The following is a 25,767-nucleotide window of genomic DNA, read 5'->3' as shown; positions in this document are numbered from 1 at the left end:
TTAAAGAAGTTTTTGTGGTGTTATCTTTAACCATGTATGGGCTAAGGATTCCAAGGATAATCTCAACAGCAACTCACTGGATGGTCCTTTTGCATGTTATTCCATGTCATCTGTCTCATTTCAGAAGCTGCTTTAGAATCTGTCTTTCCCAGTTTCGTTATCACTTTATCAACATGGTTCTTAGTGGCTTGCATCAGATTTTCCATGGTGGGCCACAGGTCATTAGGTTTTGAAAGATCCAAAACAAGAACAATAGAGAATGTCCTAGAGAAATAAAAAAATCTTAAAAAAACCCTCAAAATAATTACCACTCGGAAACCCTACTATACTGAAAGTTATTATCTAAGAATAACACTATGGCTTAAGAAAGAAAAACACAGAGATTTTCTACACAAAAGAAAAAAACATAAAAAAAAAACAAAAAACATAACACCAAAGCTATAGCTTTACTTATTTGAGTACTTTTTTTTCTAGTGATATTTAAGTGTTACAACCAAGTGTTAGTGGGACTGAGGTTTCTGTCTGAACCAATAATAAATTAGTTGAATAATCTATAAGCCATTGGGTCCAATGATGCCATGTTTAGATCCAATTTTACTATGTGGTCCAAAGAAGGGAGACTGAACCAGTAGCATCAGCACAATCAGGTAAAGAAAAAGAAAGCAGATTTGCTGGTGGGCCTTGCTAGGAGACTGCTTAGCTTATTCAACCTTCACAACACCTCTTCCAAAAAGATGCTGTAATAAACATCTGATGGATTAGAAGGCTGAGGTGCAGACTTACGCACTAGGAGATGGTAGAGCTGGTTTTTAGAGTCAAAGCCACATGTCTCTGCTGTGGCACGCTGCCTCTGAGGAAGCACACCCCTGACCACCACACACCACCACGTGCATGTGCACTCACGTTCCACACCAGACGTAAACCTGAACTGAGCAACCACAAAACAAAGGGCCCGACTTAATCAAATGGACAGTTCCCCAAAGAAGATATGTAGATAGCATATGAAAAGATATGAAAAGATGACTAACGTTAATCATTAGGGAAATACAAATAAAACCACAATGAGATACCACTTCACACCCATTAAGATAGCTGGCTATAATTAAAAAACAAAAACAAAAAATAAAACATGAGAAAATAACAAGTGTTGGTGAGGATACAGAGAAATTGGCACCCTTGTGCATTTCTGGTGGGAACACAAAATGGTACAGTAGCTGCTGTAGAAAACAGTATGGTTGTTCCTCAAAAAATCAAACGTAGAATTACCATTTGACCCAGCAATTCCACATCTGGGTGTACTGAAGTCAGAGACTTGAGCAGACATATCTGCACACCAATGCTCAAAGCAGCACTATACACAATAACCCAAAGGCGAAAAACGCCCAAATGTCCATCAATGGGTAAAAGGATAACGAAATGTGATATGTACAAACAATGAAAATATTATTCAGCCTTGTAAAGGAAGGAAATTCTGACATACTACAATATGAATGAATCTTGAGGACATTATGCTAAGTGAAATATGCCAGACTCAAAAGGATAAGTATTGCATGATGTCATTTATTGAGTTACCTAAAGTAGTCAAATTCATAGATAAAGAAAGCAGTAGGGTGGTTGCCAGGGATTGGGGGAAGGGGAAGTAGGGAGCTCTTGTTTAGTGGGGATAGTTTCAGTTGGGAGGTGCAGAAAGCTCTGGAGATCGGTGGTATGATGACTGCACAATAATGTGAATGTACTTAATGCTACCAGACTGCACACTGAAAATGGCTAGATTGGTAAACTTTGTTATAATATTTTTATCACAACAACAAAAATAAATCTACAAGTATTTCAGAAAATAGCCATAATAAATACATACAGCCGTAATTGTGGGCCAATATATCCTTGATCAACAGGGCAAACACTCTGCTAGCAGATGTAGCAAGGAATTATAATATGGGGGTGTGTAAAAGTAGATGAATAATAATAAATACTGCAATGATCAACAAATAAGTAATAATATAAGAATAAACTGTTTTGTGTATTCATAATTATAAACCTACATTTGCCCAGCCTGGTATGTTACTTACTTTATAGTATAATCAATTATTTTGCTTAATTTGAGCAAACAAACTATTTTGTGTAATTCAAGCAAAGTAGTAACTAAGTTCTATACATTTAGAAAGTAATGTTTTAGACATTATCAAGATTTCTATTAAATGACTGTGACACAAAATTGTCTAGCCAATCACATTTAAGCCATTTTAATAAGCTCATAAATGGTTTTGCCTAACTGCAACAATATGATATGTATATTCTAATAGTAAGGAAACTAATTTTATTTTCAGGGATTTAGTATAACTAATGTTTAAAAAGAGATAGCCAGGTTTAACATATTTTTATTGTGGTAAAATATATATAAAATGTATTACTTTTCCAAATGAAAAATAACTTTGTTTTAAGGAAAAGAGAAATGCATTATTCAAATGTTTTCCAAGATTAAAATTTGTGATTCCATTGCACTGGAAATACTTGTGTTACTTTTACCCTCATAGCAAATCACAGCTAATAAAAAGTTAAAACAAAACAAAAAACCCAACCTCTTAAAACAGGGGATCAGACCACAGGAGACACTCTATTACAATTATCTAAAGTCTGTGGAAATGTTCAATGTAGCTATAATTATTTTATGAGCAGTCATTTTAAAGATAAACAATTCTAATAGCATTTGGTAATATTATTTTCTCAAGTTGCTGGCCTTTGTCCAACACGAGGAAATTATGTGTCAAATTAATTCCAGTCACAAAACACTCTAAAATTTGCAAGTTCATGAGGAGTGAAATGTTTTCCATGAATTCTTTAACCACTCAGCAACCTACTTTGGACCCAGGCCTATGGCTCCCCTTCTCTCTGTGCATAACCTTGACCTCTGCTTTCCCAAAAGCAGGCTCCAGCTGCCATGGAGTTCAAGAAAGAGTGGGAACTCACAAAGTCAGGTATTAAAGAGCTGCTGGAAATATTTGGCTCCCTACAGAAATCAGAATTTCCACAAGTGCAAAGGGCCCAGGCGCTAACTGGCGGCCCAGGTTCCTCGGGCTCCTCTTTTCCCCAGCCTGTGCTTCTCAGCCGTGTCACCCTGAGCAACCCTAACACCCAGGCAGCTGCGCTCATTTTCTCTGTTACAGGAGGAAAAACAAAAAACGAGGCAGCAGTAAAATTCCATGTTTCTGAAAAATAATGTCATGGAGAAATGGTGGTTATAAGTGAAAAGGCAAAATCTAAATGTGTGTATAAAACATCTTAAAAGTATAAGTACAAACACTGTACTTACAAAGTACAAAGTATAAAGTACAAAGTATATCTACAAACACTGAAAACGTGGAAAGAAATACTTCGACACGCTTACAGGGGTTATTTCTTATGTGATCATAGGTGCTCTTTCTTTGTACTTTTCAGTATTTTTCTAAGGTTTCCACAGGAGTACACATTAAAACTATATTTCTTTAAAAGAAAAAACATCACTGAACAAATAAAGATAACATCACCTGTGATCAGCTATGGAAAAACACTCATCCTGTTAATAAGAAATAATTCCATACCCTAAAGATCTTAATGGCTGATACAGAGTAAATAATTGTCAGGCCCCTTGTATTTGGTCCAGGCTGCAACCATAGTTTGTGTTAAAGCTTGACAAAAGGAAGACATTTCAAATTTAAACTTTTTTGTTTTCTTTGACTCAGATGGTTTCCCAGAGACATTGCGAGAAATGTCACAATTTTCCACATTTGATTTGCCTAACATGTTGGAGGTATTGTCAGAAAAACATCATCAAAGAGAAAGGCTGAGGTTTTCCCCAAAGTTCCATTTCTTTAAGGTCAGCAAATAGATTTTCTCCCTCCTCTAACTTGTTCTCCCCTTTGCTGAAGCCTCAGCAGTATAAGTGAGCATTAAACTCAAAGGGAGGCTTATAATACCCAGCCGAAGAAAAGCCTCAGGGTTGAGTTAGCTCACTCTAGGATAAGTATTGGAAAGAATTCAACTTTTCAAATTTATTTTTGCCAAGTGACTTCATTGCGCAAGTGATAGTTGACATATTTTTGTTTGTTTGCGGGCGTGCAAAATACGTTACTTGTTGGAATGCCGGCTCTCTCCCTTCGGCCCAGGCCAGAACCTCAGCTCTTTTAAAGCCTCTCTGAAAGCATTACAGCTTAAGTACATAGAAAGGAAGCGAGAGCAAGCCTTCCACAACATGAAACTGTCCCCCAGAATTCGGATTCACAATAGTCTATACAGAGCCACCCAGTGGACACTACTGGGTACTTACCAACAACTGTTCCTGGAGCCGGCTCACTTACCTTAAGGTGTCACTTGTGATCGGTATGCTGATTAAGTCCAATAAAGAGGTTCCTCCACCTAGTTCCCAAAAGTGGGCAATATCTTTTGGCTGAGGAAAAAAAAGGTTTTTCCATATTAAAAATTTTTATTTTTTTTGTATTTTAAATATTTACTATACTTCATTAGCACCAGCCAGTACTAGTTATGGATATAAAATAGCATAGTCTTCCATCAACCCTTTCTTGGCAGCCAAAACTTTCCTTTCTTTATCCTTCAAAATGCACCAAAACATCTATTCCAAAGAACAAAGATGAAACATTAAGAATATATATGTATACATAAATGCCCTAGTTCTAGTAACGCCTTAATAGAAGACATAAACAGTGCCCCAATTCTATAAATATCACATATAGCAGACACTCAAATGTGATATAAAAACAACTAGTTGAAAGCATTTTACATTCTTCTTGAAAACAGTTATAATTCTAGATAGAAATGAAATAGTTGAACAGGAAAACATCCTAATTTAGGGAGGCAGAAGCTCGCAAAATATATTAGACATGCAGGTGAGGCACGAGGAGATGGGATACACAGATGGCAGTCCCAGCTGCAGGCCAGGATCGCCTGAGTGGAGTGTAAGCGGAGGATCTGTGGCTGATGCCCCTGGGGACGCTGACAGGCAGGCTCCCACCGGCAATACACGTGGTAGGTGGAGGGACAGGAGGAGACTAAACAACTGCTTCCCTTTTTATAGGACTCTTAAGTATTAGGGGACTGAAAAGGTTAGGCAGCTAAGCGGCTCGTTGAAGGCCATGGCAACCTTAGACTGCTAGCTACCGGCCTGTCTGCTTCTGCCCCAAGGCTGAGGTGCCTTTGGGACACCCAGACTCTGTGAAGAGCTGATAAGGTGCTTCTCTTTAGAACTCTTAGAGAACATCAAATTTGAGAAAGACATGAATCTTCCAGAATGAATATGGATAAGCTCAACTTGATAGCACAAAGTTTAGAGAAAAAACAATAGGTGAAAAAGAACCTCATGAGTATTTATGTACCTGTTAACCACGAACTTGGAAGCAACAGATGGTTATTAAAGCAAGTTTTAGATGAATATATACATATATGTCCAGAATATGTATTTTATATAAATATATGTAAAAAATATGTATATTCTTGACAAATCATCTCACAATCACTAAAAGCATTTTGCTACTGATATCTGAATCATTAATATTTATAAGGAAAATAATTATTCACTGGAAAATCTCAATCAATTTACAATTTGTGGAAAGGAAGTTCTTATAACTCTTACACTTATGAAAGTTGTGTCAGTTTCCATTTCTAAGTTTACCACTTATGCCAAAATTCACGTAAGCAACAAAAATGAAGTTTTCCTGCATCTCAACATATTATATTTTTTGTTTTCAATTTCACAGTTTTAATAACCAGCTTTCATTGCTGAATCCAGGAAGAAGCATCAGGCAGTTTTAACTCTTGACACACTGTCTAATGATCATTCAGACTAGATCAACCTGTAAAAATTTGCCTGTGCTATGGAAGAAGTGGGACCATCTATTCTATTCTTCTATACAGCTAACTTTCTTTAGGAAATGGCCTGCCCTGGCTGGTGTGGCTCAGTTGGTTGCAGCACTATCCCATACACAAAAAGGTTGGGGGTTCAATTCCCAGTCGGGGCACATACCTGGGTTTTGGGTTTGATCCCAGGTTGGGGTGTGTGTGGGAGGCAACACGACTTCTGTTTCTCTTCGACATCAGTGCCTCCCTCTCTCTCTCTCTCTCTCTCTCTCTCTCTCTCTCATGTCAATAAAAAAGAGAAATGGCCTCTTTTCATGGAAGGACTCCAAAAGAGAACTCAATTTAGGTTTTTAAAAAATCCTCCTAACAGACACTATAAACTCTCCCTCTTCCTTGAATAATTTTTAATTTTCCTCTGAAGAGACTAAAACAAGTGTAAGTAAGAATTATAATCAGTTAGAACCTGTATTCTGAAATATTCTTACCAGCTTCAGGATATATTTGCTAGTAATTTGCATTTTGAGCAGTATATTTTCATAAATATTCTGCAGGTCAAACATATTTTTAGAAGATTTTTCGGGGGGAGACCGGAGGTAATATATATCATTCTCATTTGAAAGAAGAAAAAGTCACACCAATACAAGTCTTAAAATATGGCCTAAATCCTTAAAATGAAGTCACAAAGTAATCTTATTCTAGTATTTGGAGACATAACAAATGAAAAGGCTAACATATTTTCAGTTCCGGTTAGTTTCATATATGCTGAGCTGCACTTGAAGTTTAAAAGCACATAGCTATGAAGTGTGCAGCTGGATACATTTGTTGATTGCAGCTAAGATGGAAAAAGTAAAGTGAAGTCAGGGTCACTGCTTCTCCAGCTGGGCACACAGCAACATCACTAAGAAAGACACTCACTGTGTTGTGGCCTTTTGCTCTTCTTCCGTAGGTATATTCCAAAGCCAAGGTTGGTTTCGGTGGCTCATCCCTGTACAATAAAGACAAACAGCATTGTCACTATTTTCTGAAGCTATCATCTTACCTGATTCATTTTTGCTTCTTCTTAAAACTTTAATCCATTAGTGGAAAAGTTACCTTGCTTAGTAACATTGACGTAAAATGATTTAAAAATCATATAAAAATCATCAAGCCTTCAAAAAACCATCTTAATGGATTTCTGTGGCAGCTGCAGAGGTGAATAATGACACGTGCATGACCCCGAGAGACCCTGTCAGGGCAGGGAGACAGCAGCGGGAGACCTTGCTGATGGCTGTGTTAGGGCATGGGCCTTCTGCATCCAGGCCATGTGACATGAGGTTCATGCTCAGCCTTGTATGGGAGCGGGGAATCTAATGACTAGCAATTTAATGAAGACATCAGTGGAGACTTAAACTCAGTTTTCTCTCTTAAATCACAGCTCAAACACAAGCATCACTTACCTAGTGAGAGCTACACACAAATGACATGAGTAAGCCCTAAAAATCGACAAATAATTTGAAAAATATTACAGTGACTTGATGAATCATTTACATTACAGCTTACGTTGTTTGGTAAGCAGTTTTATGGTATTGTATTATATATTTATTTACTTTTTATTGTAGTAGAGACACATAACAGAAATGGATAATCTTAGCCATTTTTAAGTGCACGATTCAGTGATGTTAAGTGTATTCACACTGTTGTGCAGCCAAACTTCGGAACTTTTCATCTTACAAAACCGAAACCCCAAACCCATTAAACAGCTCTCCACTTTCTCCCTGCTCTAGCCCCTGGTAAGCACCATTCTATTTTCTATAAACCTGCCTCCTCTAGAAACCTCATATAGGGCATTATACAGTATTTGTTTTTCTGTGACTAGCATATTTCATTCAGCATCTGTCCTCAGGTTTCATTCATGTTATAGATGTGATAGGATTTTGCTTCTTTTTAAGGCTGAATAATATTTGTATTTATCTATTTTTAATTTGCAAAACAAAAAATAATTTTTATTTTGTGATTTATATATTTATGTTTATTGAATATTTTATATATTACCCCTGCATGTATCTTTCATACATATATAGAATGATGTTTGGTTTTACTTCCTGAAAAATAAAAATTTCCTTTAGAGCCCTGCCTGGTGTGGCTCAGCAGATTGGGTACTGTTCTGTGAACCAAGGGGTTGCTGGTTCAATTACCAGTCAGGGCATGTGCCTGGGTTGGAGGCCAGGTCCCCAGCTGGGGACGTGTGAGAGGCAACTACACACGATATTTCTCTCCCTCTCTTTCTCCCCCTCTTCCCCTCTCTCTAAAAATAAATAAAATCTTTACAAAATTTTTCCCTTATGAAAAAATGCTGTTTTTAAGACAAAATTGATAAACTCTGATATTTAACCTACAATTTGAAGAATTGTCTTTTTTCTAAGTAGACTATCAAGGAACCAAAATTCCTCATTCTCATTCAATTTAGTGTTTCCTCTCGGGCTGAGGCTGTGCCAGGTGAGGGGTGAGCCATTTGTGATGGGAAGCATGCCCGGCCTGTGGCCTGCGCAGGGCCGTGATTCCTGGGGTGGGAGGGCGATGCAGGTGTCACGGTGGGTGTTTCTTCCAAAAAGCAATTTTGCTGATAAAAGAAATTATGCAAAACCAGGATTCTTTCATTTGTATTCTTTAATATATTTTTCAAATGAATGATGTTTCTTTAATGTGAACTTAAGACCAAATTCCATCTCTTGATGTTTTTGGAAAAGTTGTAAGAAAGGCACTGGAATAAAGGGAACAGAGAAATATCTTCCAAAATTGGTTGGAGGCTTTCCTTATCGACTTTCTGCAACACCTACCAATTATAATTCTAAATCTTAATCTGATGTCATGCTTCGACAGCACAGGTTAAGAAGTACATATGAGAAATGGTAAAATGTACACTTTGAGGGCCAACATTGTGCTTCAAAATTGTATCCATGAGTAATTTAAAGATTATGACTAATATTCAAATAATCAAGGACTAGATAGAATAAAAATAATTTATCTATCACAGAAGCATAGCCAAAAAGAAAGTAAGTACTAGCAAAGGCTGTGTAGTTACATTAATTTCTCCACTGATAGGAAAATCGAGTATTGATATTATGGAATTTTTTGTTTGTTTGTTGTTGGTTTTATATTCAAGAATCTCTTAAAGGCCATACTGAGGGTTCACTAAAAATTAAATTATTTTGTTTGGGCCTCAAAACTGTTCTCCTTCCATATGTCTTTTAGGATCTAACGTGCCCTATGCACCCAGAGTACGCAAAAAACATAGTCTAAAGTTTAACATAACACTTACCTGTCAAGACACCTTAGAATAATAGTAGTCTTTCCCTGGAAATTCAAAAAAGCAATATTGTGTTAATGTCACCCATATGTAAAATTTTACAAATTGTTCATAGCTGTGGCCCAAAATAGCTTTTTAATCACTTGAATGATAAATTACCTGGAAACTAAAAACTTTCAGAATTGTCCCTAAGTTTGATAAGTAGAAAAAGTTAACTGTCAATTTCCCATCACAGTGTTACTACACTGCTATTATTATAATTATAAAGCCCCTCAGATGACAAATACTAGCAAATCATACCTCACTTTAGTGGTCAACTTGGCAGCTGTCTTACACTTTCTCTCTACTCATCAATGCTAATTACTGGTTAAGCGAATATTAGTATCTTCTAAAACATCTGAATTCCAATTGTTGAAGCAGAAATAAAGACAAAAGATAACATACAAATAAAGGACATGTTGCCAATATTTTCAAAGTAAGCAATCCAGATGCTGGGTTAGAGTATTTTTGTGTTTTAATTCTAGAGGACATACTTATTCTAATCATTTTTAGGACTACACACATAAATTATTTTCATAAAAGTAATTAAAAATACAGACTGTAAAAAAGGGCCCAATCAAATCAAATGAAGAACACAAACAATAGCGTGAATGAAAGACAGATCTCAAGCTCAACCTTAGTGAATAGGGTGATGTATAACTAAATTTTTCTGCACAAGAGCAAAAGCTCAGCATGTAGAAAAAGAGAAGCTGGCAGACCTGCTCCAGTCTACTGTGGTTAAACAAAACCTCAACATTTCTGTTCCATCCTCAGAATTGCACATCAGAATAATTTTAGTTGAGAGTTACTAAGACCATGACAGAGAATCCATGACTGATATGAAGTCCCTGACATAGAAGACACAGCTGCATGAAATGAAGATAAAGCTCAAACAGATACTCAGGGAGATACGGTGGTTGCCATTAACTATTTGAAGGGCAACTTTACAATATGTGAAGATTTAATAAGTAGAAGAGGAATCAGATTTATTCCTATAGTTTTTCAGGTAAGAATTAGGACCCAGGGGTAGTAGAAGTTAACAATGAAGCAAAGGAAGTTTTCTACTAACCAGGAATTAACAAATATTGAAACAGGCTGCAGTTGTGGAAGAAATATTCAAACCTAAACTATACAACCACTGATTGCAGTGGCCCTTAACCTTTTTGGGAGGTGCTTGTATCCTGAGAAAACCTAATTTTCTAGAAAAATGTACTGATGCACAATCATACACAATTTTATATACATTTCTAGGGACTTTGCTGGCCCCAAGAAGTACCTCCACGGTCCCTAGGGTAAGAATCCTTATTGTACAAGACTAGAATAACTCCATGTTTCCTTCAGTTTCTGTGACCCTAGTTAAGAAAAGTGAAGGTTAAAGGTGAAGGTATCATACCCTATATGGTTCATGTTTTTATTATCTATATGCGCATTTCAGTTGTACAAGTGACCTATGAATGTGACCATCACATTGGTATTTATGGTACTTCTGTGCAAATGGGAACAGATGACTCCTCTGGGCAGTCTAATTAGAAACAAGTGCCCCTTCCTCCAAGCTGCTGTGGCCCAGCGCATGACAGGTGTTCAGGCTGATGTAAGTACCCACTCACCCATGAGCAGGACACCCTCATATGGGGCACAACTGGCTCCAAAGTAACCAGCAGGCTGGAGATTCATTATAGGGTTAGAGTGGTAGTATCCAGATTTTTATCAAGGTATTAATATAAATTTTACCACTGGTTGTTAAGTCATCACAATACTCGGAAAGAAAAGTTGGAAAAAAAACGTATTACCCCACTTTTACTGCCAATGAAGAAAACAGATTTTTCTCCAATTTCCACACCATCACCTTCAGTTCCATTACTTCCCCGTTTTTCCACTTCAGCTTTTGCAATTTCCCAGAGAGTTTCACTAAATAAGAGGCAGAAAAACAAAATTCAGAGAAGCAAGAAGAATCCTTTCCTATATTTATTTCCAGCTCAGAGAAATTTTATTTCAGTTAAATTTTTAAAACCAATCAACATTATTTTCTGGGGGACAGTGAACTGGTACAGCTTCTGAGGATCAGTCATTTTCTTTGTGCCGTTTCATCAAAGAAAGCTGAAACTAGTACGCAGAACCTTCATCTCCAGGATTTGAAGGTTTCTTATTCTGGGCCTTCCAGTCAAGTTTGAAAGCTGGATGCGTTAGATTCCGAGACACATGTGAATGTACAACTTTGGGATATGTACAACTTGAGAAACAACATGTAGGATAATGGGGGGATATGGAAACCAGTGTACCAAATAATCTCTGCTCCCTCAGCTATTTCTATTTTTTAAATATTATATTTTTGGCTCAAGATTCCCCAACCCCCCCCCCCCATTTTTAATAGAGAAAATATAAAGGAAAAAATCACCCAAAATCACATTTTGAAAATCATTCTTTCATTCCTATCACTGCACGCATATATAATTTTACACAAATAAGATTATATCCTTTCTAACTTAAAGCCTACATGAAAAATGGAGTATTGAACTAAAAAAATATGAGCAAGATCGGATGTGTTGTAAAGCTAAATCTGCTACTTTCTATATATGCCAACTTGGGCAAATTTCTAATTTCTCTGGGTCCTTCATTCCTTCAACAAGTATTTATTGGGTGCCTAATATATGCAAGCTTCTGTACTAGTCCCCAGGCTCACCTCTGTTTCTTCATCTTCAAAATGCCAAAAAAAAGACCCAAAACACTAACCTTATAAGATCGTCATGATTGATTATTAAAATGTATCATTTAGTTTAGGGCTTGGTCTATACATAATTACCTAAAATAATTGAGTGCTTATAATAATTATTATTCAAGAACCAAGGATGAAGAAAGGGGCTATAGAATACCAAAATTGGTGTCTCTACATATGTGCACTAAAACCCACACACTTTTATTAAAGCCGGGAACTCAGTCCAGGCCTGTGCGCTCTTATTTACATACTTGGTTAGCTGATGTCCAAGTTCTCCTCGAGACAGGAGAGAACGAGGTGCTGCAAGCAGTTATGCCACTGGTAGAAATTTATACCTATAGCCAGAACTTTATAATTGTAACCAATTATACGGTGATGGGAAGGTGACAATTTTTTTGCACTACGATTCATAGGCTCCTTAGAGATCACACTGCCGATCCACAGGGTGAGAAAACCCGATTTCCCCTGAACTTCAGGAACCCTGTCTCCCCTCTGTTCCTGCAAGTTGTTCAGAGAAGGTTTAGGCATGGCCTTGGGAACAGGTGTTTAAAATGGAATCATAGACTTAAAGAGCTAAAATGTATTAGCTGTCAATATCGCCTCCTCCACCACCCCCCTCTTTTAAACGTGACCTTAAACTTTCCAGTGCTCTCTTAAGTTTCCCCTCGTTTACTACTGTTGTGACCTCTGCACCAGGAGGGGAGGTCCTTAAGGAAGTGGCTTTGGGGTCTAGTTCTTCGCCTGAACCCCTGCTCCATTCCCTGGCCTGCAAGAAACTTTTATTAAGTAAATGGCTGGAGTTGAACGCTGTTTCAAAATCTCTTTTCTACTTTGGGAACTTTTCTACCCACTTTCGTCAGAATCAGCACGCGTAAAAAGGGTAGTTCCTACGGGTCTTTGACCACCTAGACAGGGGTTGCAAGCAGGAAAGACCTACATTCCCCCCCCCCCCCCCCCGCTAACTGGCCTCGCGTAGGCTCTTCTCCCGTCATATACAACCAGCGGCCTCTCCCTCCCTCCCCTTTCCATGCTAGGGTGGGAAAGAGGGGAGGCTATTGAGGAGAGCATAAGCCCTGGGCAAGCAAAGACGCGGGGGATACCTGGGCATCCTGGCTCTGCAGCCTCCGGGTCCGAGATCCGTTTAGGGACCAGTTTCGAGTTACACCGCAAGCTCAGACCAGGGCCCGGGAACGCAGGCTCTTCGGTTGCCATGGGAGCAACGTCACAGGCTGCGTTGCGTGTGAAAGAAGGGCTTTATGGGAAATGTAGTTTTCAGAGTTTTCTTTCCAAATGTCAAGCTCTGCCTCGTCCCCCAGAATGTGAGAGAGCGAAGTGACACGGTAACAAACCCTTTGACTGAGAATCGCTCGACTGCAAGTGTTCCTTTATTTTAAAAAAACTTCTACTGAGTACGGAATATATGCCAAGATTCTCCTGTCCTGCTCGTTCGCCCCTCCTCTCTCTCTCTCTTCCCACCTCCCCCCATTTATTTTTGTCTCCCTAATAGCAATAATTTGGAAATGGAGAGTGAGGCAATCTCCTGAGCTGTTTTGTAGTGATTTACTAGTGGCAAAGAATATTATGATTTTAGTATTTCCCAACTTTCTGCTTGTTTAGTTATTTCAGGTTTTATGCAACAGCACATCATTTATTAATAAATTAATAAAAAATGCATCTCCACAATACTTAAGTTACTTTACCTTCAAATCAATACTAAGTTATTACTATGTGAAAGACTGTGCTACACAGTGTAAGATGAAGAGATGAGACAGAGAAGATCCTTACCCTTGAGGAAGACAAACAATGCTAATTATAATAACCCGAAGGAAGCCAGTGATATAAACTATTGCAGAGAGGTATCAAATGTTACATAAGAACAAGTGACTAACTATGCCCAGTGGTGAAACATTCATGGCAGTGACGGTATTTGATCTGTCTTGAATGCTGAGTGGATCCAGGCTTTCCAGCTCATGATGCCCTGGATATTTGAAGGAAATATTCCTCCACCCTTCTGCCAGCTGGCTTGGTTTCCATGGTGTAATGTCCAGGAATATGGACTTTAGAGTGAGATAGATGTGGATATAAATCCTGACTCAGCCACACTGGCTCAGTTGCCACATTGCCGCAAGGGGTCAATTACTCAGTTTCTCTGAGCCTTAATTTCCAATCTTGCAGAGCAGGGGAAAATGATGTGTTTATAATTTTTATATATGTAATATATTATATATAAAACATAAAATATATAATATGCTATACTATATATAAATGTATGAAAATATAAAAACTATATATATAAAAACATATGCTTGACACATTGTAAGTGCATAAAGCTTGTTATTTTCATGTATTAAGCTGCTGATCAGCAACTTTGAACAAGGAAATAAAAGAATCACATTCTTGGAAATGAAGCAGGTGTTTGGGAGAGAGAAAAAAAAAGCAATCACTTCAGATAAAATCTTCCAGGACAAAATCCTCCTAACACCTAGGTGCATTCTGGAGACAGAAAACTCAAAGAAGGAATGTAATGGGAGTGGAGTTCAATGGGAAAAGGATGATTGCAAAGGAGGTCGGTACATCTATCATCGAATCTGCATCTATTAGTGTATCCTGGGGTTAGCCAGCCTGTAAGCTCACTATAATGTGGAACTTTGGAATCCCTTTGCATGTTAGTTAGGAAGCCCTATTGATATGGATAATAATCGCAGCTAACATTTTGCCAAGTGCTTGCTATGCACTAGTCACAGGACAGGATTTTACAGCTATAATTGTTTGGGTAACTGGTGAGGAGGAGAGTGAAGATTCTCTGGCTGAGCCCTGCTCACCAGCATTGACTCAGTTGATTCAGCTGATCCGATTGAGCATTGATTTCCCTTTTCTGCTCTTATGCCTCCTGAGGTTTTATACTTGGCCGAAGTGATATTTCTTGGTAGTTGAAAATTTTTCTTAAAGTAAGAATATACGGAATTTGACCCTCCTACTAGATAACCCCAAGAAGACTCCAGATTTCAACAGTGGTGATGGAGGAGGAGACAATTTTACGCTGCTTGCTGGATGGAATGAGTAACAGTGCAGAATGATGAAGAAGTGTGCAGAATGATATTTGCTGATTCAGCCCAAACTGTGAATAGTTTGGGGTGGAAATCTATGAAGTTTCTGGTGGGGCTAAGGTGGGAGAGCAAACTGGACAGGTAGATTAGGCTACGGTGAGGGATCTTGCAGTCTGGATTTTTCTGTGCTGATTGTCAGAAACCAAAACAAGATTTTAAATAGGGGTGTGCCGTGATTAGACCTGAATTTCAATGAGATAATGTTTTGTAGCTGTGTGAAGGATGTTTTGGGGCCTGGACATCCATATGGAGGCCATTAACAATAGCCCAGAAAGTGACAGTCAGATTTTTTACATTTTCGGATTGTTTTCAAAGTTACACAAGCTTATTGTAGAAAAAACAGTGCACAGAAAAAATGGAGAGGGTAAATATACAAATCCCAGAAGTAATAAGTACTAAATATTTTGGTGTATTTCATTGTAATCTTTTTTTCTTATAGAGTTATTTACTATAAAGTTAATAACACTCTGACTTGAACATGTATTTCCTCATGTCAATTAAAAAAACCCAGGGTAAGTATAACTTTTATAGCTGCATAATACTCCACTACATAGATTTTTAAAAAACAATAAACTTAAGTATTCTCCTAATATTGAGAGTTTGAGGTGGTTCAGAGTAAACACCTAACGAGTTGGGCTAATCAGGGCCCTTCTCTAGGAGTTTTCAAACTAGAAATGAGAAAATCAAGTCATTCCCCCTCTGGAGGAGGCTGGCATATGTTCTCCCAAATGAAGAAGGTGTTTGGTAGTGAGAACATGAAGAGTAATGTTCTCAGACACAGAGTAACATGAAGAGAAAGTACTGGCACATGCCTCGTGGTTCTGGTTGTCCCTGAGGCTCATCTGTCTTCATCTTTCTTATGACCTGGTTGTCCTGCGCTCTCTCTCTGAGATATCCTAGTACCCGTGTGGTGAATTTTTGTCTTGTTTGTCTGTTAGTTTGAGTTGAATTGGGGAATTTACAACAAGAAAGAGTGCTGTCTATTATACAATAGTTGCTAGACAACAAAAAGTGGGGCTCGGGGAAAGGGACAAAAGTCAATGTTCCTCTCTTGGGTGACTGATGAGTTGATGACCCTGTTAGCCAATTGTTGGGGGCCCAGAGCAGGAGAACCAGGTTTAGAGGGCATGGTGAGTTTCAGACACCATCCAATGACAGACTATTTGGAGTCCACTGAATGTGGTAGTTTGGAGGTCAATGGAACCTGTGTAAAGAAGTTTCAGTATTGTCAGTGGGACGTGACATCAGTATTGATGATATCACATCCCAGGGAAAAAATAATCTTATAATCTATGCATTATCCAGAAGTTAATCACTGTCCTTAATGCTCCCTCCTGCCTCCTCCGGCCCTTGGCAACCACCTTCCTACTTCCTGTTTCTGTGATGTTGGCTACTTCAGATATTTCATATGAGTGGAATCGCAGTGTCTGACTTTTTGTGACTAACTTATTTCTCTTAGCATAATGTCCTTAGGGTTCATCCATGTTGTAACATGTGACAGGATTTCCTACCTCCTTTTTAAAAACTTGTTTAAAGATGAAATTCTTAATTTTTTATAAATCATGCATTAATAGAATTTCCTTAAGTCTGCATAGTATTCCATTGTATGTATAGGCCATATTTTCTTTACCCATTTATCTGTTGATGGACTTTTGTGTGGCTTCTACCTCCTGGCTACTGTGAAGAATGCCATGATGAACATGGGTGTGTACCTATCCCTTTGAGGCCTTGCTTTGACTTATTTTGGGTGAGTACCCAGAAGTAGGATCGCTGGGTCACATAGTCATTCTATTTTTAATTTTCTGAGGAACTTCCATACTGTTTTCCATCATGGTGACACCATTTTATATTCCCCCCAACAGTAGGTACATGGGGGTTCCAACTTCTCTGCATCCTCGCCAACACTTACTATTTTCTTTTTTGAAAGTGGCCATCCTGACGGGTGTAAGTTGATACCTCATCATGGTTTTGATTTGCATTTCACTAACGATTAGCGATGTTAAGCATCTTTTCCTGTGCTTGTTGGTCACTTGTATATCTTCTTTGGAGAAATGCCTATTCAAGTCCTTTGCCCATTTTAAAATTGGGTTATTTTGGTGTTTGTTGTTGAATTATAACTATTCTGAATATTAACCCATTATCAGATATAAGACTTGCAATTCTTTTCTCTCATCCTGCAGGTTGCCTTTTCACTGCTTTTTTTTTTTTTTATGTGCATAAGTTTTTAAGTTTGGTATAGTCCATTGTCTGTATTTTGTTGCTTGTGCTTTAGAAGAGTCATCTGATTTTAATAGTCACCAATATAACCTAGCAACAGGTCCTTCAAGAAGAAACACCACCCCCTTCCATCTGTCCCTGCTACAATGATTAGATTATATAGCAAAGTGCTAGAAGGAAGGACGCTCTGTATTCAAGTACTGTGGTGCACACCTGGGTCTTGTTTTGGAGTTATTTGGTAACAGATATTGCCCTAGTAAGAGTTTTTGTTTCTTGCCTATTAATGGAGCCCAAAATACTTAGAGCATGCAATGAAGATTTTTGGATTGATGTTGACTCTACATATGCCTCCAGAATTGTTGGGATTGAGTTTAATTTGGGTAAAATTCAAGTATGGAGCAAGTGTGTATCTCATTTCCTTACCCTAGCCTCTGCCCAGGCCCACCCAACTCTTCACTATGGGCCTGACCTTCGCTCTTAAGTGCCCAAGAAAAGCCAGAGTCTCGATCCTGCTGAAATATTGATGATTCTTACTTCACCCAAAATATCTTTGTGTGAAATCTACATTACTTTGGAGTTTAAAGTTACTTCTGTAGCAGTAAAATCCTTTTCTTCTTTTAAAGAAAAGAGAATAGGGGAAGATGTGAAAGATTAATTTTAACACGAACTGTTTTGCGGAGAAAACTTTCTATTCCATTATTCCTGCCCTTCATTTCCCCCATTTCAGTCCCCACAATCCCGAAGCCCAGATATCAGCCCAGACACTGCACTAAGTGACTCCAAATTCTATGGCAGCTGGTGGGGCAAGGGGGCATCCCAGGAACACTGGAAAGCTTTTTCTAGAGAAATATGGTTATTCATGGTGGTTGGTGCTTCAGGATTATACTTCAGTACATTATGGGTTAAATGTGTTGTTGCACGAAGCTGACCACCATGGTTTTCTTTTTTATTATTAAAAAAATTTCTGAACAACCAATAAACACAATTTTAGAACAAAGACTCTTTATAAGTTGTGACTAACTTTTCTTGTAATTGAGAGTTAAATTCATTTCCAAGCAAAAGAAACAAAAAAAATAAATAAAAAAAATGAATTCATTTCCAAGCTATGGCCATAAATTACTTTAAGGACACACACACACACACACACACACAATCCTGGTCCATTTAAAATACATTTTTAGAACACAGTCCATTTAACTCATCCGTATGAAATAAGCTCCCTTAAGGAGCTCCCTTATTATGAAATAATGGGAGAACCCCATGATTTATACATATTGTATATGTGTCAATATGCATACAGATGTATTAAAATTACAGTTTGCCCAAATAGCTTCCTTTTATATGGATAAAACAAAGCAACACTGAAGACAAAGCATGAATGCAAGAGAAAGAGGTAATAACTACCATTTTCACTAGTAGTACACCTCAGCTTTGACAATGAAAACATTAGGTATCTCTTGAAGATTATTCAAAAGATAATGTTCTAAATGGGTTTTGTAAATCATTTATTATGATTGAAAGGGAAGAAAATGATAGGAGACAAATATTACAATTAAACATGTAACATTATTCTCTTGTAGCCAATCATAATAACATACTTTGAATTTTTTAAATGTCTCTATAAGTAATTTCCCAGAAAATAAAATTTTCACATCATCAGCTCTAGAAAATTGATTTACTTCCATCAAAATATTTTATCTCTGCTCTATCAAAAATTAATGCTGAGTCTAAGGTACTACAGTTTAAGCTAAGCCTTCATAACTTGTTTAAATTAGATTTTGGGGTTCTTACCAAATGGTGAACCAACTATTGCCTGAGAATAAAGTTCTCACACATATTTAACCGCTCTGCCAAGCCTCTGGCTCACCAACGAATAATTTTTAAATGGTTTTCTGGGAATTTAGAAACTCTTCTGTAACCCAGCCAAAAAGCCTCCTGAGACTCATCCCAAACTGCTAACCAGTTTATTCTGCTTACACAGTAAGTGGTTGTGGGTCAAAAGATTTAGGGAAAATAGTAAATTGAAACAGATCGTATTTCTATGTTTTTTTTGTTGTTGTTGTTACCAAGAAAGCAGCATCTGACTTGAGCAGTGCATTTCTTGGCTCTGCCCTTCCTGGGGATGCTAATATGCAACAGGCTTGGTGTGGGAACAGGGTGTTGCCGTCAGGGGAAAGCAGAAAAAAAGAAAACATGAAGGCTCTGCCAACAAATCAACTCAGCAGCTAACATTTGTTTTCCAAATTGGTTAAAAAAAATACCATACACAAAGTGATAAATACAGGTCCAAAAAATAAATACGCATATTCTACACATAAATAAAATTAAGTATACGAATGATTACCATTGCAATTAAACATTTTATAATTTTCATGTCTTATCACAGTTTCATATTTATCATGGATATCAGTTACTTTGTTCTGGCACATACTAAAATGTACTGACCACTTATGAAACCTAGTAAAGTAGTATAATTCTAGGCCCTTTCAACTAAAATTTTACCTCCTTTGACAGAAATACTAGTTTTTCTTTTCTTTTAAATATATCTCCGGGAATTTATTTCCAAAGAATAATGAAAAAGGACTGTATGAGGCAAAGCTTTAAGAACTGTCTTGGTTTTCAAAGGCATTGTTATTTAACAAAGCAGGGTCAAGAGGACCCAGCACCAAATGCAGTGAAATGGGGGCAACATTCCAGTACACTCAGGCTATGTTGGCAACCAAGAAATATCGGAAATCACTGTCCTGTTTTAAATGTTACACTCCAGTGACCTGAAAAGGTGACAGGGTATGCTTCCTGATATCGCATAGGAGGTTCTTCTCTCTACCTCCCGGGTTTTCACAAGGATTATGAGGGCCGGAAGACTGACCGTGCGTGCTCTAAGAATGTGCTTGTAAATACCACCAGCAGCTGTTCCTCCTACTGGGTACTCTAATTCTTTCCAAACACGTTAATTAAAATACATTTAATTACAGTACTTAGTTTTTTGGCAGTGAGTATTTCCAAACAGTCCATTGGTTTGCCAAGCGAGAGTTTAGAATCTCCCTTTCTAAAGATTGCCAGAATACTTAAAAAATCCATATTGTATGATGTGTCTGATAACAAGGGGAGAAAAGACACAGAAAACAATGTCAAATTCTATCCCATTTAATTAATCCAGGAGAACATCAGTGTGTTTGCAAATTTTGTGTATAATGTTTTATTAGTTTTCATTTGAATATTTATGACTCAAAAGCAAACAATTCCCATTATTTTTAAAGTCTGGAATTCTAGTATGTGGGGGCCATGTGGGCAGGATGTAAATAAACTTATTCGGAGCTGATGCAGCCATTGCTCAGAGGACAGGGAGCGAATGTGCACACCCCCAATGCTTTCAGAGTAAAGTGGGGCCTTTGGTCGGTCTGCTGCTGGAGAGAAGGGGCTGGCTCCCCACCGTCCTGCTCTGGGGTCCCTGGTTCCGAGCTGAGAGCAGTGCTGGAGCAGAGAGGTGGTGGAATGCAGCCTTCTGCTGATGGAAGTTGTTTATGTAACTGGCGATCAGAAGAGTGATCTCAAGAATCTAAAACGAGAAGAACAGAATTGTTATGGGAAGTTCCCTGAGAAGTTCCAAAAGAAAGTAAGAGCGAGCCATGGGTGGTCTCTATTTGCCAGTGCCCAGGCTACCAGCTTTCCCTTCTAGGCTGATCAAACAGTGGAGTACTTACATGTTCACCACCATCACAGTGAAATACCTATTTCCTGAGCGCGGGCTGGGAACCAAAGTGTCCCAGGTTCAATTCCCAGCCAGGGTACATTCCTGGGTTGCAGGCCATAACCCCCAGTAACCGCACATTGATGTTTCTCTCTCTCTCTCTCTCTCTCTCTATCTCCCTCCCTTCCCTCCCTAAAAATAAAAATAAAATCTTTTTTTTAAAAAAAGATGCAACTCTACTTAAAAAAAAAAAAAGAAATACCTATTTCCCATTACTTAAACCAGTAGAAAGAGTGAGTCTTAAAAAACAGTCAAATTTAGTGGCAATATTAGAAAATGTGTCAGTGGTACAACTCTGCCTTAAAGCCACATTTGTGAATATATGAATTAAGAAGGACCTGGAGGGTATTATGCTGAGTGAAGTGAGTCGGAGAAAGACAAATACCTTATGATTTTACTTATGTGCGGAATTAAAAAAACAAAACAAACAAAATAGAAACAGACTCAGGTACAGAGAACAAAGTGCTGATTGCCAGATGGAGTGTGGGGGCTGGGAGGGAGAAGAAGGTGAAGGGGTTCGAAAGGCACAAATGTCTAGTTACAAATACATCACGGGGATGTAATGTACAGTGTAAGGAACGCAGTCAATAATATTGTAATAATTTTACATGGTGGCAAATGGTTGCTAGGCTTATCATGGTGATCACGTCATAAGGTGAACAGGTGTCGGGTCACTGTGCTGTATACTTGAAACTCACGTGGTGTGGCATGTCAACTCTACTTTAATCACATAAGAAAAAGAAGTTTACTACTATTTAAACTGGAGTACTGAGTGTGCGCTGGTCCTCTGTACATCTGCCTTCACTTGAGCACAGATGTAATAAGAAAGATATCTGTCATCTTTTAAAAAACCTCAGATTCTAAAAAAGTACACCCTTCTGGTTGACAATTTTAAGTTAAAGTTTTAGAAAAAATCAATTTCTCATTCTTTTGACAAAAATTGGAATTACATATTAGAATGGAAAGTTATTGCTTTTAGTTGCAGACAAGAAAACTACAGTTTGCTAAAAACAGTGAAGAAACAAGTAAGTTTTAATTATAAAACATTAATCTCCCCACTAATGGGTCCATAAGTGAATTACTCCAAGTAAACAAAATAATGCATATAAAGTACCTGACAACAACTTACAGTAAGGCCACTTATTTTGAACCTTCTGTAGAACAAGCATTGGGCTAAAAACTTTACAATTCCTTCATTTAATTCCTAACTCCCCTCCCCTCAAAGGTAGCATAATACCATCTTTTTTTAGATGAAGAAACCAAGGCTTTGTAAGGATGAAGTAAGCCAGAATTTGGATCTAGGGCTATGTGATTGTGAGAGAAGACTGTTTTCCCATCTGGAACTGTCTTTGCACAATACATGTTTTAGTATGAAAAAAACTACCTTAAAAAGTTGGTGGAACTCACCTTGGGTTTTGCCATGGCAAAAAGTAATTTCTCTGTTGGTTTGTCCTTTGAATGTGTGCTGTTAACAACTATCATAAAGTCCTCTTGATACCCTCCAAAGGTCATTAGACTCTTGTACACATAGGTGACTATTAACCTCTTCAAAGAGAAGGAAATATGTTATACAATCTTTATTTTCAAAGAAAGATGAAAAATGACTAGTCGCATATCTCCATTAAATGCTGACATTAAGTATGATGTAATACAAAAAAACTTCCTGAAATCAAATTTATTGTGATCCAAAATAGATAGTAGTGTACTAATTTTGTTTAGGCATCATTTACCTTTATAATTAAAATACATTTTGATTATGAAACGAATAACTCACTGCAGGAAAATGAGAAAATTCAAGGAGAAAATAAAAAGCATCTATTAATATGTTCTAGTATCCAGTGGAAAAATCACTTAATATTTTTGTATATGTCCTTTAATATACACACATACACACATGTATATATTTCAGTTGAACCATATGAAATTAACACTTTTTAAGGTAAAACATGGTCAAATATTGGCAAATCCATGTGGTTCACCCCAATGTACAGATTTTGATTTACACAAACAGAAACAGTATCATGAGTGTTGCTTCTTTTTTAACTTAACATATTGTGGAAATCCTTCCATAACAACAAATGTACTTGTATAACATCACTGAAAATGATTTTATAGAGAATTTTTTTATTTAACTAAACTCCTATTGTGGAATATTTCAATCATTTTTATTTGTTACTATCTTAAGCAATACTCCAATGTGTATCTTTCAACATAGTTCATAATATGCATATGTAGTTATTGTTTTGGTTCTAAACCTCAGCAGATGGAATTGCTACCTCAAGAAAGTAAAGACAATGTTAAAAATATTTCCAAACTCCTCCAGAAAGGATATACCCATTTCTATTCCTAGCACCCCAGTCTGGTTAACACTGGATATCACCATTCTTTTGAATCTGCCAACCTGACTGGTGAAAAGGAGAATCTCACTGTTTTAAATTGGATTACTTGATTACTATGGAGATTAACATTTAAAAATATATCTATTGAACATCTGTGTTTCTTCTGTGAATTGCCTTGGTCCATTTGTCTATTGGTGTGTTTATCATTTCCTTGTTGTTTTTTTAAGACATCCATATTTATAAAGGATACTGACCCTTTATCAGATGTGCAGCAAATATTTTCCCTAATATGTTGCTAATTTTTTAAAATATAATTCAAAGACATATAGCTTAAAAGGAAAGGAACCTGCACATCTAATGATTAGTTTGCAAGACTCTGAGCAGACCAGGGCAGCACTAAACGGCTCAAGAGCTGCCGCGGGCACATGCCTACTTCTGGGTCTGTGTGTCCCTCCCCCAGGACCTGGAGCACAGGTTTACGTAGCTCAAGGTAACTCAACACTGGCGTACAATTTTCTGTTGGCTTTAAGTCGCTGATTTTATCATCTATCTTCAAGTTATCCATTCAAAAATAAAAGGCATTCAAAAGTATAAACTCCTTCAAAAAAAATTTTTTTTAGCAATTTGAAGGAGAAACAATTATATAACACAAAAGAATAGTTCGGTTTCTAAAAAATACTCATGATCACTGACTATCCACAGGTAGGAGAGCCAGCCACACTTACCAAGTAAAAGTTAGCAAGTCCTGCCCATCAGGTTAAAAATTTTTTTCTTACTACATAGCATGATACATATGACATAAATAAATGAACACATAGCAAGCATAGTTTGACTTTATATTTAATCACATAAAAAGTTCTAAGATACTATGTAGGTAAAACTGAATGTATGGTAAGGTACCATGTATGGTAAGTGATATTACAGGAAATTATTAAAATACAAACTTCAGTTACCAAAGTTGAAGTTCAGTTTCACTAAATCTTCTGTAATGATTTCTCTACCATATTTTGCTGCGTACAATCAGTCCTGTGTATAATGAGCACCCACATTTTTGGCCCAAACTTTCAGGAAAAAAACCCTTCATTTTAACTTTTTAATTCAATTGTTTATTTATATTTAGAAACAAAACTAATTATCATATTCCAGGGTATTATTTTGCATACAGATCCCACTATTGCTTTCTAGAGTTACATTTTTAATGAATGCACAAGCATAAATAAAAGAATTAAAAATATTTATATAGATATGAAATTAGTACTACCCATGTATAATGTGCATCCTTATATTTCCCTCGGAAGTTTAGGCAAAGAAGTGTGCATTATACAAGGCAATATATGGTAGAGAAATTGTTATAGAAGACGTAGTGACACTAAACTTTGGTTTTTCTAACTAAAGTTTCTATTTTAATGTTATGTTTTCATTTTACACAGGAAGCAATCTTCCTAACACTATAAATGAACAGTCATTTTAGGAATTCAACCATGATTGCAATTTAGTCACACACCGTACAGGCATACCTCGTTTTATTGTGCCTCAGATTATTGCACTTCACTTTTACCGTGTTTTTTTACAAGTGAAGGTAAAACCCTCCACCAGCAAAAAGAATGTGACTCGCTAAAGGCTTTGGTGATGATTAGCATTTTTTAGCAGTAAGTATTTTTTAATTAAGCTATGTACTTTTTTTTTTAGATATAGTGCTATTGGCACACTTAACAGACAACAGTATAGTATAAATATAACTTTTATATGCACTGGGACACCAAAAAATTTGTGACTTGCTTTATTTCGATGTTTGCTTTATTGCGATGCTCTGGAAGCAAACTGCATTATCTCTGAAGTATGCCTGTATATAACCTGTCTAATCTTGTTTTGAAAGGTGAAATTGTAATCATAGTTGTATATTTGCAAAATGACTATTCATTTTACAGTATTAGGAAGAAAATCAGATTAAGATATTATCTACTGTTTACAGTACACTGAGTGATGGAAATAATTGACAATGCAAAACTTTAGAATTTAATCTTACCATGGAGTTGTATTCTAAGATGCTTAAACCATCCTCATGTATAGCCAGCCACAGGAAAGTACTTCCAAGTGATGATGGAGTTATGGGCTATAAAGAGGTGAAAATACATTATGTAATAAATGCTAAGCAAAATTACAGAAGTATTTTTCAGCCTAAATGCAAAGCAACATTTGAAACAACAACTTACTAAAAATCTCTCTTGGGAAGGAGGCAGTGTGGCATAATGGAAGAAGCAGTGAATCTGATATTAGGAGACTGGGTTTGAGATCCACAATTGCCATTCATTAATGTGTGCACTTGGACAAGCTACTTAATCTACCCCCCAGGTGGGGTTACTCTCTCCACCCTCCGTGTTTCTATAGCACTCTGTTTATGTCACTCTTGGCCACATTCACCATATGGTAGTTGTTCCCAGGCCTGTTGCAACACTGGATTGTAAATT

At 37.2% G+C, this 25,767-nt stretch overlaps 2 protein-coding genes across 5 annotated transcripts in view; both read right to left on the bottom strand.

Moving 5' to 3' along the window:
* DYNC2LI1 (dynein cytoplasmic 2 light intermediate chain 1) overlaps nt 1–13,110 on the bottom strand; it is a 32,806-nt gene extending 19,696 nt beyond the window's left edge. Inside the window, exons 1-6 of the mRNA XM_028516148.2 lie at nt 12,986–13,110; nt 10,963–11,080; nt 9,146–9,180; nt 6,763–6,832; nt 4,335–4,423; nt 78–264 (exon numbers count right to left, since the gene is read on the bottom strand). Coding sequence (XP_028371949.1) covers nt 78–264; nt 4,335–4,423; nt 6,763–6,832; nt 9,146–9,180; nt 10,963–11,080; nt 12,986–12,993 — 507 coding nt within the window. The 5' untranslated portion in view covers nt 12,994–13,110. The remainder of the gene's footprint in view (nt 1–77; nt 265–4,334; nt 4,424–6,762; nt 6,833–9,145; nt 9,181–10,962; nt 11,081–12,985) is intronic.
* A 5,587-nt stretch (nt 13,111–18,697) lies between these two features.
* PLEKHH2 (pleckstrin homology, MyTH4 and FERM domain containing H2) overlaps nt 18,698–25,767 on the bottom strand; it is a 95,322-nt gene continuing 88,252 nt past the window's right edge. For 2 of the 4 annotated variants that reach the window (XM_028516801.2, XM_036027910.1), the window contains exons 28-30: nt 25,326–25,412; nt 22,368–22,505; nt 18,698–20,768 (exon numbers count right to left, since the gene is read on the bottom strand). In XM_028516801.2, the coding sequence (XP_028372602.1) occupies nt 20,583–20,768; nt 22,368–22,505; nt 25,326–25,412 (411 nt within the window). In that variant the 3' untranslated portion in view covers nt 18,698–20,582. Of the gene's footprint in view, nt 20,769–22,367; nt 22,506–25,325; nt 25,413–25,767 lie in introns of those variants that run through there. The other 2 variants (XR_004903647.1, XR_004903648.1) reach the window with 1 other exon arrangement.

The sequence above is a fragment of the Phyllostomus discolor genome, chromosome 6 (genome assembly GCF_004126475.2).
Source record: "Phyllostomus discolor isolate MPI-MPIP mPhyDis1 chromosome 6, mPhyDis1.pri.v3, whole genome shotgun sequence".
NCBI classification, from domain to species: Eukaryota; Metazoa; Chordata; class Mammalia; order Chiroptera; family Phyllostomidae; genus Phyllostomus; species Phyllostomus discolor.
Note: the sequence above shows the minus strand (reverse complement) of the source record. Positions and strands in the feature narration are given on the sequence as shown.